Raw genomic sequence first — 14335 nt, forward strand, 5'->3', positions numbered from 1 at the left:
GGATCCAGGTGAATGGAAATACATTGGCAGAGGTGGGTTAGGAGGATAAAAAGACTAAGACTGGTATAGTCAAGATGCTGGAGATCAGGATTGATTTGTGTTGACTGAGCAGTATGGAGAAGCTTGTACATGCTTTCCATGCTACACCTGGCTCTAGTCAGCGATATTCATCTGCTACTGAACTAGCAGAGCACCATGAAATCAGCAATAGATATTTAAGTGAATTTCTCTACAAGTCAGTTACGTAAACATGACAGACATAGAAGTTCTGGAAAATGTACTGCAAGTTTCCAAAACAAACAAAAAGGAGTCAGCCAAAAAAAATAATGTGAACTTCTCTGAAAGCCCTACTGGAGAACAACCTCCAGCTTACTGAGGAACTACCATTCTCTCCAGAGTACAAGGTAATTCAACCTCTATTCACATTAAGTCAGCATGCCTCTCCTGGGAACACTGGTAGCTGAGCCAAACGTGTGCAACAACTTTATAATGCAGACTAAACCTCATTAAGGGAGTAAACAAACTTCATCAAGGCATTTCAGCGAGAACCTCTGGCTCCAAATAAAGCATGGTTTCATAAATGGAAAGGACGCGTTACTGAGCAAGTAACTTAGTTCTGCAGTCTCAATAGCAATAGTCTTTCTTATTCCCTTTAAAACAAGTGCTGTGTGTCTAACTCTGAGAATTACAATCTCTTCTCTGAATACGGTTACAGCAGTCTCAGGAACTCATCTGTTAAACAGATCTCCACAGTTTTGGCATCACATTTGCTATAAACGTTTAAGCAGCAACACTGTCGGTGCTATCTATATAGTTGATTAGATCTGATTGATAACTAAATCATACTGTAAAACTGTGGCATCTCAATTAGCATAGTTATTTAAAAGCATTCAGAGAAGTAGATCGCTCTGACAACATTCATCAAAAAATGTTAAACGCGACTGCTTTTTTCAGTTACCTCACTAGATTTACTATTAACTTTTTTAAACAAAAGATTTGCATAGCATATTTAGAACTACGCAGATAAATGTGCAATGAAATAGGTTATTACATCACATGAAGTCCTAATGTAAGGCCATTGTAAGGTCCTAATGTAACTCCTGGGCAACAGCAACATATAATGTACCGTACTTACGTCCACTGAGAAAGAAACCCCTGGTATGTTATCCATCCCCTTTCATTTGTACAAACTGTGTTGTTGACATCAGGTCCCCATGGTATATAAGGGAAGACTTTGAACAAATCTTTGAGTTCATCAGGGGACAAAGCACAATCTCTATCCTAGAAATATGCACATAGTTATACATCAGATACTAATAATATTCTCATCAAAACGTACTTGCAAAAGGAAAGTATTTCTTGCATGGGATTTGAATGGCCTGTGCAGCATTCATTCCATAAGGATTTTCTTACAATAGGTGGATAACCAGTTTTAAAAAAGGATTCTCAGGACTTGTATACGCTAGAAAGGGTAAACATACCAGCTGCGTATACTGGCGTATGAGTGCTTCTGCTGGTATAACTTATACATTTTCCTTAACAAAATAAGTTATATAGACAAAAACACTTTTTTGCTGGTGTAACTGCATCTACCCTGGGGCTTTTGCTGGTATAAAAGTGTTGTTTAAAAGAAAAATTGCATCCCTATGCGACAAACGTTTCTAGTGCAGAACAGGCCTCAGACAGACAAGAAAGGGTCACAACCGTTCCTTCAAATTAAGAATCTGAATACATAAAATGGAGAATAAGCCCAAACTCCCAAAACATTGACTCTCTTGTTAAAGCCTTATTCAATCTTTATTCCTATATAGGCATTTGTCATTTCTAGCATTCTTGACTGTGAGTGTAAAATAAATATGATTTTAAATACAATTTCATAACATGGTAAGAACATTTTTCCTGGTTTAGGAATATCACTGATCAATGCAACATTTAAAAGGGTAGCAGAATCTGACCCTGCATAGGGAAGAGCTGTTCTGTTGACTCAATCTATCAGGAGTCAGAACCCTCACAGAACTGCTGCCACACTGTAACCGGTGCTGGCCATTCAACTCCAAGAGCAGAGGGAAGCATGATCCTTGGTCCAAGAAAACTGGAAGAAGAAACAGGGAAGCCCTACAGGAAACCCTAGGAATTGCCAGGCTTCCACAGAAAGCTTAGGCTGAGTTTTATTCTTTTGTTACTTGAGCTAACAAAGCCTAGTTCCAGGTAGGAGATAAACTGACATCATGTATAGACTTTATATGGAGTAGGGTACTAATGTTACCTGGTTGGCTCACAGAACAATTTAAACACAAGGAAGATGGCTCTCCCAATATAAAAGCATTGATTTAGTTTCCTGTGCCACATTAAAGATGAATATTGACTCCTAATTATTTCTTTGAGTTTGAAAAATAAAATTGGTTCAGCTTCATAAACTTCAATCCAATCCTAATAGAAGGTAAAAAAGACTGCTGGACATCAGGGGTTGGATTTTGTTGATAAACATCCCGTTGTACTGATCAAGTCAAAGAGTTAAGATTTAGAGAGCAATTAAAACATTATACAAGCACCACTTAAGTCAGACTAAAAGCTTACCAAATCATGCTTATCAAACGTGCTTTGGAGAAACAAATACACATGGTGATTCAATTCTGTTGTGCAGTCAGAAGGAATTTTTAGCCTGTTTATTTAAAAAAAAGAAACAAAAATTAGTCAGATAATAAATAATGTAATTCTTCCAAGAAATAAACATGAAAATAGCATTTAGTGGTTTTGGTTTTGCAATCAGCTCCTTTTCTGTTTCACTGAAAACACAGCAAGCACTGTTTACTAGGAGTTCTAAAATCATCTGTAATATAAGGCACTTTCAGATACAACAGGAATATCAGCAGCATTCTATGAAAAAGATAAGGATGGTATAGTCAAAAGAAAATAAGGGAATTAAGCACCTAATTCCCTTAAGAGCCTCTGAAAATCTCATCCCAAAGGAGTTAAATGCCATAAAAAGAGCTGGACAGTTTTATAACTATCTCACTTGTAACTATGCATGGTAAGAGAATGACTTCACCGCATATTAAGCAGTTGGGGCTATTGGCTGGCTTATAGGAAGGGCAGCTTCAAACCAGGTCAGCAGGGACACTGATCTATCCCCCCAGATGACCAGAAGAGAGGGGAGACTATTTAGGCCTATGCCTCTGCAGGAAAAGCCCTCTTTTACCTGGACCAGGTAGAGCAGCACCCACCCTTCTACCAATGGCCATAGTTAAATACCAGGTTTTGTCATGATCAATGGTGGGCATTACACTAGTCGCTCCTTTCTCGGGGGACTGGGAAGGAATTTTTTCCCTCACCACCACACTGGCCAAGGCAAGAGGGTTTTTTTTTCTCCCTCTTCTCCACAATGGCTAGGGGCTTAGTTGGGGCAAACATGAAACGGGAGTTAGGCTATCATGTCACAACTCACTGTGTAAGTGTGGGGCGGATGTCCAGTGCAGTTACTCCATTGGGAAGGGATATGGTGATCAGATAAAATGGATTGGTAAAGGATTTAAAGGAGGTATTCCTTAAAAGGAATATGGAAATGGGGGACTTGGGGCTCCGATGACTGGTACGGCAAGGAACCTGCCCCCCATTTACAGTTCCCCTTAACCCTCATTCAAGGGGTGGGGGTAAGGTCCAAGCAGCAAGTTGGCTGGGTACTGAGATGGGTAAGGGGGAAGATGGACAGCAGCCTTCTCCTCCACCAAGTACATGTAAATGATTATGGAATTACTTGCACTGCACACTTTTATCTGCTAGGTACTCCCTGACATTCAGGAATAAAATAGTGGCCTAATCAAACCACATCCAGTGTCTCCTGTCCTCCTTCTGTCATAGCTGGACAAAGGATAATTAAGTCCCATGTTCTGGTCATAAACCAATTGTAGTGTTCAGGGAAGAAATTTCCTTCTTCCGCAATCTGACTCCTATTGCACAACTGGCATTATGAGGGACAAAAGTTTGCTTTCCTCTTAAGAATGAGATATGGACCTCTGCCAGGGACAGTATTCTGAAGTGAAATGAACAGAGTCTGATCTGGTATTGCAAATCCCTTGTCCCTCTGCTCTCCATACACAACCCACAGTGAAAACTAGGTGACACTATGAAACCTAAGTTTAGACATTTCTGCTAACACACCGAAATTGGAATTCCTTTATCCTTCTACTCTCTCTGTATAAAATGGTATTATTCTGCTCCAAGTCTGATCCAACACCCAAGGAAGTTATTGGAAAGAACTTCCATTTACTTCTGTGGGCACTGGAGTAGGCCTTTAATGCACATGCATAATTGAAGTGACACATACATCAAGAGATTATTATATACTATATACTCCATAATGTGTTAATGTAAATATTGCTGACAAAGTTGGGAGCTGTGTATGTATAGTAAGTAGTTGATTTAGCAATCCGAAGGCATGACATACAAATTCTACATAAATAGGTGAAAATTAACAACTGAAACATACGGAGGAAACAAATACTCTGGTGTGAGCTCTAGGTCATCATCATATCCAAAGCGGCGTAATACTGTCCAAGTAGTTTCATGTCTTCCTCGCTGAATAAAAAGTGTATGTAGAAAAAGAAAACCTGAAATTAAATGATAATTCTTAAGACTATGAAGGCTTTCAAACATTTAACATTTACATGGAGAGTGGTTGTTTTTTTTAAATTGGGTGAACAAAATACACAAACATAAAAGCATAGTGCAGGATATATAAAATCTTAATGAATACATGACATTTTCTGTACCTTCAATTTGTACAATTATAATACTTCTATAATCGGATCGCCAAAATAATTATTTTCTTAAAATTTGTTTCCTAAGTGTTAGCCCCAGCATTTTTATTACAAGGCTGGTTTTAATTTGTATCATGCTAAAAATTTTTATATAGTCTCCATTAAACATACCAAGAATGACAACCTTCTACAGTAGTTTCACAGAAGCATGTATTAGTTTTGCTACACCAAAATTCAAGGATAATTGCTTAAGTACTTACCCTGTTTTACTAAAAACTGAGATTACTCCTCCAGTTCAATCCACACATGATTTATTAAGGCTGCGTATAGATTAGGCTTTTCCCCCCTACAATTTCTCACTTTTGCTTTCACAGTTGCAGCTCCCACAAGTAGTAGAAAAGATATTGCCTTTAATTTTTACAGCTTGCTCCAAACAGATCTACACAGCAGTCACTAGAATGCTAGTGGGAACCAATGCTTTATCTATGCTAGGGCTCCCTCTGGTGAAACTAAACAAAGAGCCTACTCTAAATGGAAACTATAGAATTTGCCCAAGAGAGAATTTATTTGAATCAGCACACTTAATTCAGACATTTTGGTCCCTTAAGCATTCTCCACTGGAACACCATTTCCTTCTCCCCGATTATTCCTCAGTTTATCCCATGCCACAGCCAAGTTATGACCAGCTCTTGTTGCCAAGGGAGCAAGAAACTGAAATCGTATTTCAACCCCTTTTTCCTCCTTTAACAACAGATTACACATGGACTTCTATCTTGTATCAACTTTAAATGTCTCTCTTCAAACAATACCTACCTTTTAATGTTAATCCATTATCAGCAACTCCATCACTTAGATTTTTTCTGACTACATTCTTTACATCTTCCAATGCTTGAGGCGCTAGTGGAGTATTAAAACAAATTCTCTAACAAACAAGGAAAAGGCATATTAGAAACACTGATACTAAGTCAATCATACAGCATATCCTACTCAAAGTACAGCCCTAAAAGCTATGCTAATTTAGTGGTAGGGGCAATCCAAGCAAACTCTAAATTAAAGCAGAGCAGGCAGGACAGTTCCTTGCTCGTTGGTACTGCTCCCACAAAAGAGCAGAACAGGACAGGGTATCTATTATTTGCTTCAGTTTTCAAGACTGTTAAAGAATCACAGCCACCTAGAGAGGAACAGGTGTTGCAATGTTGCAACAGAAATGCAATACTGGGGAACCTCGGAATTGTATTTAAACCCACACTAATCAGTAGAGGTAGGGATGTAGAAAAACCCTTTTTCGTTTTTCAAGAAAAGTGTTGCAAATTTAAACTGAAAAAACGCAGGATATTCAACTGAATTACAATCTTAGCAATAGCTAGCCACAATAATGTGAATTCAGGTTTGAGGAGAAGCTTTAACTCTGCATTCCATTTCTTAGCTCTAATACTTAAGGTTAAATGTAGTTCGATATCTGAAATGTTAGACCTGATTTTCATCTCACTTCAGCGTCATTCCATTGACTTCAGTGGAATTACTCCTGATTTTACACCAGCATTCAAGGAGAATGAGGCCCAGTATCTGTTATGGGCATCAACAATACAAAGATGATTTATATAGGGCAAGATTTTGCACTACCCAGTGGGAGCATGGAAAGAGACTTCCGCCATCCAACACACAGGACTAAAAGCACAATCCCAGTGGAGACACTGAAGATGGTAATAGTTTCCCAAGGGGAACACGGCCTTCCCTAAATCCACATCAGCAGGAAGGATAGTACATAATGCACCTATTTGCTATGTGATACAGTGCCCATTGTACTGGCTCCCCTGTAACTCAAGGAAATTTCGGTCAAGTCAGCCTCCAGTCCCCAAGCACAGAGCAGTGCCTTAAAAGGCACAATCTAGCCCAGCGGTCGGCAACCTTTCAGAAGTGGTGTGCCGAGTCTTCATTTATTCACTCTAATTTAAGGTTTCGCGTGCCAGTAATACATTTTAACGTTTAAGAAGGTCTCTTTCTATAAGTCTATAATCTATAACTAAACTATTGTTGTATGTAAAGTAAATAAGGTTTTTAAAATGTTTAAGAAGCTTCATTTAAAATTAAATTAAAATGCAGAGCCCCCCCGGGCAGTGTGAGTGCCACTGAAAATCAGCTCGTATGCCACCTTTGGTACGCGTGCCATAGATTGCCTACCCCGATCTAGCCAGTGAACAGTTTAACAATTAAAAATTGGTATCCAAAGGTTACCAGTCACCTCAGCTTGTTTTGATAGCATTTTAGAGCTGAGCTACCATATACTAGGTATGGAGAAAATAGGGGGTGATTAAAAAAAAATAGTAGGGACCTACCTGAAAGAAGTTGAGTTCTGCATCACTGAGAGTGCCATCATTATCCTGATCAGAGATTCTGAAGATACGAGTCAGAGCTTTTATACAGGCAGGTTTCATCTATAGATCAAGAGAGAAATTAGGACCCACTTTCACAGGAAAATTCACTTTATTTTGGCTCGAAGATGAGAATAATCACACTAATACCACAAGACAGCACTAAACAGAATTCAAATAGCTATTGGCAATGTAATGTATGTTTTGTTTTAGATTTTCAGAATGGGCACCTAGAAAATTAATAAATATAAGAAACAACCAACAAAACCCGGCACCAGTAAACTTCTATTCAGAAAAAGATTACAAAAAAGTCCATTTTGATATTAAACTTCCTTAAATTCAATTATATAAAATCTTGAATCTATCTTTGCAGGCTGAACAATCCAAAAGTATCCAAAAACACAAATATCCAAAAATAGTTCTCTGTATTTGTTGCTTTATTATGATGTAAAAAGTTTTTAAAAACTAATTTGTTGACACAAATTTGAAGAAAATAATTTTCCCTAGCCTTTCCTAATATACATTGAGGTGCATTAGAAAAGTGGTTTTAAACTTCTTGTCTGCAGACTATGAAAGGTCATTGTTACCATAGCACAGTGGTTTTCAACCTGCAGTCCGCAGACCATGTCTAAGATTTCCAAAGGCATCCACGCCTCCATTTGAAAAAAAAGAACCAAAAATTAGTCAAATAATTGACGCAAATGAAAAAAGGTTAAAAACCACTGCATTAGACTATTATGCCCTTGCTCAGCTCCTGTATGATCACCTTTTAAAATATTTACATTTTAAGATAATACATTAATCCATAAGAGAGCAACAAAAATAAGAGGTTTAGAAAATATGACCTATGAGGAAAGATTGAAAGTACTGGGCATGTTTAGTCTTGAGCAAAGAAGACTGAGGGGGAAACCTGATAATAGTCTTCAAATATGTTAAAGGCTGTTATAAAAAGGATGGTGATCAGTGTTTCTCAGTGTCCACTGAATATACAACAAGAAGTAATTGGACTAATCAGCAGCAATGGAGATTTAGGTTGGATATTAAGAAAAACTTTCTAGTTAGAAGGATGGTTAAGCACTGGAACAGACTTCCAAGGGAGGCTGAGGAATCCCTGTCACTGAAGGTTTTTAAGAACATGTTAAACAAACACATGTCATAGATGGTCTAGGTATTCTTAATCCTACCTCAGCACTGCAGGATGGACTAGATGACCACTTAAGGTCCCTTCCAGCCATGTGTTTCTATGATTCTACTTCTAATTCTAAGATTAAAGCCTATTTATTTGATCAGACTAGAGAACAATCTTCTGCCTATCAATGAAGATAAATCTAATAAGGCATCTTAAATGGACATTCCACACACAAAAAAATTAAATTCAATGGCTCTAGGGCTACAGTGAACCGTTATTGAACAGGCACTTGATCCATGTTTAACTGGTTTAGGCAAGGTATCAGGAAGAGCCCTGGGGCCAAGCACAGTAATTTTAACTCTCTTGTCTCATCTATTAGACAAAGTACTGAGCATATGGACCAACAGCATGGGAGAGGAAAAGCTGATGAGTTTGCCCCTAGTGAGAGAGAAAAAAGAAAGATAGGGAATTCCCTCCCAATAAATAAGATGGTTTCAGAGTAACAGCCGTGTTAGTCTGTATTCGCAAAAAGAAAAGGAGTACTTGTGGCACCTTAGAGACTAACCAATTTATTTGAGCATGAGCTTTCGTGAGCTACAGCTCACTTCATCGGATGCATACCGTGGAAGCTGCAGAAGACATTATATACACACAGAGACCATGAAACAATACCTCCTCCCACCCCACTGTCCTGCTGGTAATAGCTTATCTAAAGTGATCATCAAGTTGGGCCATTTCCAGCACAAATCCAGGTATTTGTGCTGGAAATGGCCCAACTTGATGATCACTTTAGATAAGCTATTACCAGCAGGACAATGGGGTGGGAGGAGGTATTGTTTCATGGTCTCTGTGTGTATATAATGTCTTCTGCAGCTTCCACGGTATGCATCCGATGAAGTGAGCTGTAGCTCACGAAAGCTCATGCTCAAATAAATTGGTTAGTCTCTAAGGTGCCACAAGTACTCCTTTTCTTTTTAATAAATAAGATGGTGAGGGGAAAAAAGAGAAGAGAGAAAACTCTTCTCCAACTACCAGCCACAAAATGGTGAAGAAAGAGGGAGAAAGAAAAGGGATGACAACACTAATTGCACTGTGGTGATACAATGTCATGACACAATAGCACCAGGCAAAACCAGGATGTGCAAAGTCAAGCTGCGATTATTTTGTGGCTTTCTTTTACTCAACGTTGGAGACTGAAGTGGCTTTCCCCACTGTTCAAGATGAAGTGACAATGCACAATAAGTGATAAATTCAGTGCCTCTATTAATTGCAACCTATATTATTATTACTACAAAAATCCACATGCACCCAGGTAATTCATTTAATCAGTTTCCTTGTGCACTAAGAAACTAGCTATGGCTGTTACTGTAACACAAGAAAAACATGCACTCATCTTGAAGCTCTCTTGTCAAAATCTCACAAGAGTGCTCTGAAATAATTCTGCTTTCCATTACACTGGAGTAAATCTGGAGTAACTACACTGCAGTAAACAGAGTTACTTAGAATTTACATCTGCATTCATGGAGAAAGAATCTGGAACCAGATTATATCAGATTACATTTGGCATAACTGTACAACCAGGACCAAATCAAATCTGAAAATCAATTTGCAATTGTTTGTACACGTAATTAATTGTGAAGTAAAACGAACATCCTGCAACATTCTCCCCCCAGGACTTAGTTAAAGTCACGGCTCTGATTAATGTCACAGACTATAGGCATAACGGAGCTGGCACATGATGACTGACACTTAGACAGAAATAATGAAACAAGAAAAAAATCTACTGGGGTGGAAGTAGCATAAAAAGCAAGAAGGGAAAAATATTTTACTATTTTAATGTAATTGTCTTCTGAAAAGGGTTTGGCAAAACGAAGATTACTACTACTACTACTACACATATATTCGTTTAAAAAGAAATAAAGTACCTCTTTTTCCTCTGGACAATAGAGAGGCCCTGTAGGATGTAAAACAGCTTTCTGTGCATAATAGAATAGCTCAGATATATTCTTCAAGTTTTTGGCTGAACACTGAAAAATAAGTCTTTAAATTAGTTAGTTAACTCTTAAATATTTCACTATTGCTTTGGGTATCTAAATTGAAGCTGAACTCTTGGAAATATGGTCCTTAATAGTGGATACTGTACTCCTTTGAAAAAAATTGAGACCTATGTGTTTGCAATGATTAGCTCAACGGGGACTAGCTCCAGCGCAGTTGCAGCCTCTTAGCGCTACTGCGATACAAACAACAACAACGCAGTCATTTTGAGTTGCTCTATCACTACTACAATCGAAAAAGTTAAAATATAAACTTGGCAGCAATGTGGTACTTGTTATTCATTCAGAATGAATTCCAAAATTTAGGAGCATACCTCTACGCAAGTTTCTATCTCTGTGTATTGGTTCATAATGGGAAGGATGGTCTCCATACTGCTATATTCCACTAGATCAGATTTGTTTCCAACCAATATAAGAGGAAGCCTGAAAACATAAGATTTATCAGAGATTTACAATGAGAGGGAGCTGAAAATATCTATTTTATTTGGCAACTTACTCTACTAGAAAGGAAGTAAACAATTTGCATTTATGTTGTTTCTATGAATAACTAGACACCAATGGTAAAGAGCAGGAACAAAAATAAATTAGCAGTTTTAGGTTTATTTCATAACAGTGTCAAACAAATGAATATGACAAGCATTTAACTCACAAAGTGCTCTACTTGTTTTTTGATTTTTTAGAAAAGTTAAACAGTGTGATTAATTACTTATAAAACTTCCATTATACACAGGAACACCCAATTTCATATGGATATTTTGTAGACATTCCTACTGCACAGTGCTCTACCCTTGTAAAGATATGAAAGCTGGTCCACTGGGTAAAAATAATCATTTTCCACATTGCACTACAAGTGATCCCCAAGTAGCTCATGATTACTCAGAAAGAGCAGACACGGACAATAAATGGACAACATTCTTACGAACGATTTTTTTCTTCTGGGTTTTGTTTTAAAAATAGCTAAACCAGAAATTCACACACAAAAATGAGGGTCTGGCTTAAGCCAACCAAAGGCAGGAAGTTCAGAATACAAGCTGTGTCTCCTATGCTTAGCTTGTCACGGAACTTCCTTCAAAGCTCTCCTTTAATTTCTCAGCTTCCAACAACATTTCATAGATCTGTACAAAACTTAAAATATCTGGTGCCTGAATAAATCAGAAGCCTGCCCATGGAGACAGCACTGTGATCAAGCCATGGACTGTCTCTTAGCCTAACTGGTATCAGAAGAAAACTCGCGTAGGCCATTACAGCAGAAAAATTAGGAAGGCATTCACATATATGGGGCAAGCCATCAATGACATTTTTAAAATAGCATATCTGATGTATTAAAAAGTCACCTGCTAGTTGAAAATATCTGTAAAAAATGTAGGCAATGAGACTACTTCAGACTAACTTCACATCTGTCTTTTTTGGCTGAACAAGACCCTCAATGTAATTTAACCACCCCCATCACCTTAATATTTAGGTCTATTTTATGTTTTTTCCTCCCTCTCAGTACATACCTGCTATCTTTGTCTGTTCTTTCATTGATGAGAGGAATCCATCTGCTTGTTACCTAAAGCAAGAAATTAACACTTACCAAGAAAATGTACACTTCGACTAATATGACTAAATTGCATACAATAAACTTGAGCATGGCTGGTCCTGGTTTCTTGCTTTCTGGGCTTATTGTGAGTTGGCAGGAGCACCACTTTTGGCCAAGAGGGAGTAGGAATTAAAAAGGAAAAGCATAAGCTGACTGATAGCAACACTCCCAGCTGATTATTGCATGGCATTAACAAGCTCAGAAGAGAATTTTATCCAGTACTCCTTGTTTATGAAAATGGTACACCCAACAAAAAACCCTGAGGTGTCAGTGTTAAACAAGAAAAAGAGACGATTGATGGGAACCACCAGAAAAAGAATACTATTGGTAGATTACACACTATGTAATATTTTCCAGTGAGATTTTATGCACTTTAAATATTTAAGTACAAAGTTTTCACTGTGCCTTCAAGTACCCTGTCACAGGAGATACATCCTGAACAGCAGCTAGATACTATAAAAGGTGTTTTCATCATACCTTGTCAATAGAATTCTTGTTGTTAACAGCATATACTATGCAAATTACATTAGCCTAAAATGAAAAAGAGAAACCATTGAATCCCGAATGTGTGGATTCCCTAGAACAGCAAACAGTTAAAAAGCATACCTAGCAACATCACAACAAAAGAGTAAAAAATGCTTCATTGTTGGCCAGTGTTTGTGCCCCTAGCTTGCTCATACAATTTAGAGTCGGACTGATGGCCTGAAGAGAGCAGAGAAATGAAAAATATTAAGAAATGCCCAAATCGGTTTTTTGCAGAGGTACAGTCCAGGGCAATGGTGGCACAGACTTCTAAGCCATCTACATTTGAACTGTCACAGATTACCCATTTTTCCTTGGTCCCAGAGCTGCAGTTCTCGAGTTTGGCTACCCACCAATGATAGGACATGAAAAAACTGCCTATATATAGAATATACAAAGGTGCATTTAAGATGCTCAGAAAGCAGTGAGGGCAGGAAATGAAGGATTCTTAGTAACTTCACAAACACTCCACTGCAGCAGTTCACTCATAAGGGTACTGCAACAGGTTGACAGGAAAAAAGCTAACAGGATTTTTCAGGCACTGGGATCATTTTGCTGCAAATGCTGTCAGTCCCTTCGTTGACTGTCTGAAAGAAAGCTGGTTTCTCCCTTTCCACCAGCCAAGCAGGAACATGAACCCAAATTGCCAAAAGGGGAGGAATATTGTGCTGAGAGCTGCCATCTTCTCTGGGCATGCTAGTAAGTGGAAAAGGCAAAGCTGACCATTTGCAATGGGTATGCAGAAAGCACAGCATCCCAACAGTAACAGTTTGTGTGTAAGGCTGGCCCTGACAAATATTACAAATGGGAACCAGGAGAGGTGGTGCTATGTGGGTACAGCTGTTTGTCTAGTTTTCAGAGATTAAGAAGATTTAAGTTTGATTTGGGCTTTGCCATTCCACCTATACTTCACTGTGATCAACCTAGACTCGCCAATATCACATTCTACCAATGCCAGGTCACGAGTTTGCCCCTCTCTCTACCATACAGAAGCACTGCAGAGGCAGAGCGCTCAATCTTCAAAGGAGTATGTGATTTGAATTACGACAAAGCAATCCTTTCTCACTAATAGTGATTACTGCTCTGATGCATTTCCTAGAAAACAAAGAGCACAGAGGAAGCTTTGCTGTGACAAAAGGTTCTAACAGGAAGGTGGGGGAAGTGTTGAGAGAAAAGAATGGGAGGACTCTCTTCCAATAATTCAAGCCAGAAGCTCTCTAGAGTGAAAAACTTTTTAAAAAGTTTCTTAAACAGTAGAGGAAAATTAACGAGCACAAGCTGCCTAAGTAGATTCTAGCTAATCACAAACTGTCACTTACCTGTGATATTTCATGGTGAAGCTGCTCATCACTTTGCTCTGCTTCTGCATGCAACAGGAAAAAAATGCCATTAATATTCTATATAATCATGAACTAAACCAGAGAATATTTTACAATACTCATTCCAGGTACAGCCATCCTGGCAATGGCCCTTTTGATTTTTAATCACTTTTAGCTAAGTGTGTGGAACAAAAATACGCTTCTAATGCAAAGGCAGTGAAATTGATGCCCTTGCCACCAGGCTGGAACTGGCATTTGCACACAAATTTCCAGTATGAATTTTAAAGCTGAACAATTTCACTGGCAAGATAGGCTCCCTCTGGAATGCATCAGGGATTGGGTCTGCTACATTTTCTGCCATTTTCTTGGGGTGCTAAACTGATCCTGTTGTTCTACAACAGGGGTGGCCAACCTGGGGCTCTGGAGCCACATGCAGCTCTTCAGAAGTTAATCTGCGGCTCCTTGTACAGGCACCGACTCCGGGGGTGGAGCTACAGTCACCAACTTTCCCATGTGCTGGGGCTCACTGCTCAACCCTGGCTCTGCCACAAGCCCTGCTCCCACTCCACCCCTTCCCGCGCCCTCCTTAAGCCTGCCATG

The 14335-nt window shown here is 38.7% G+C and overlaps 1 protein-coding gene across 4 annotated transcripts in view; it reads right to left on the minus strand.

The window, feature by feature from the left end:
• The window catches only part of RHOT1 (ras homolog family member T1), a 44580-nt gene that overhangs the window by 16216 nt on the left and 14029 nt on the right, over window positions 1-14335 (minus strand). For all 4 annotated transcript variants that reach the window (XM_048819266.2, XM_048819271.2, XM_048819269.2 and 1 more), the window contains exons 4-13: window positions 13736-13779; window positions 12372-12425; window positions 11812-11864; window positions 10627-10735; window positions 10184-10285; window positions 7094-7192; window positions 5571-5679; window positions 4487-4607; window positions 2578-2662; window positions 1136-1281 (exon numbers count right to left, since the gene is read on the minus strand). In XM_048819266.2, the coding sequence (XP_048675223.1) occupies window positions 1136-1281; window positions 2578-2662; window positions 4487-4607; window positions 5571-5679; window positions 7094-7192; window positions 10184-10285; window positions 10627-10735; window positions 11812-11864; window positions 12372-12425; window positions 13736-13779 (922 nt within the window). The remainder of the gene's footprint in view (window positions 1-1135; window positions 1282-2577; window positions 2663-4486; window positions 4608-5570; window positions 5680-7093; window positions 7193-10183; window positions 10286-10626; window positions 10736-11811; window positions 11865-12371; window positions 12426-13735; window positions 13780-14335) is intronic.

The sequence above is a fragment of the Caretta caretta genome, chromosome 14, assembly GCF_965140235.1.
Source record: "Caretta caretta isolate rCarCar2 chromosome 14, rCarCar1.hap1, whole genome shotgun sequence".
In the NCBI taxonomy this organism is placed as follows: domain Eukaryota; kingdom Metazoa; phylum Chordata; order Testudines; family Cheloniidae; genus Caretta; species Caretta caretta.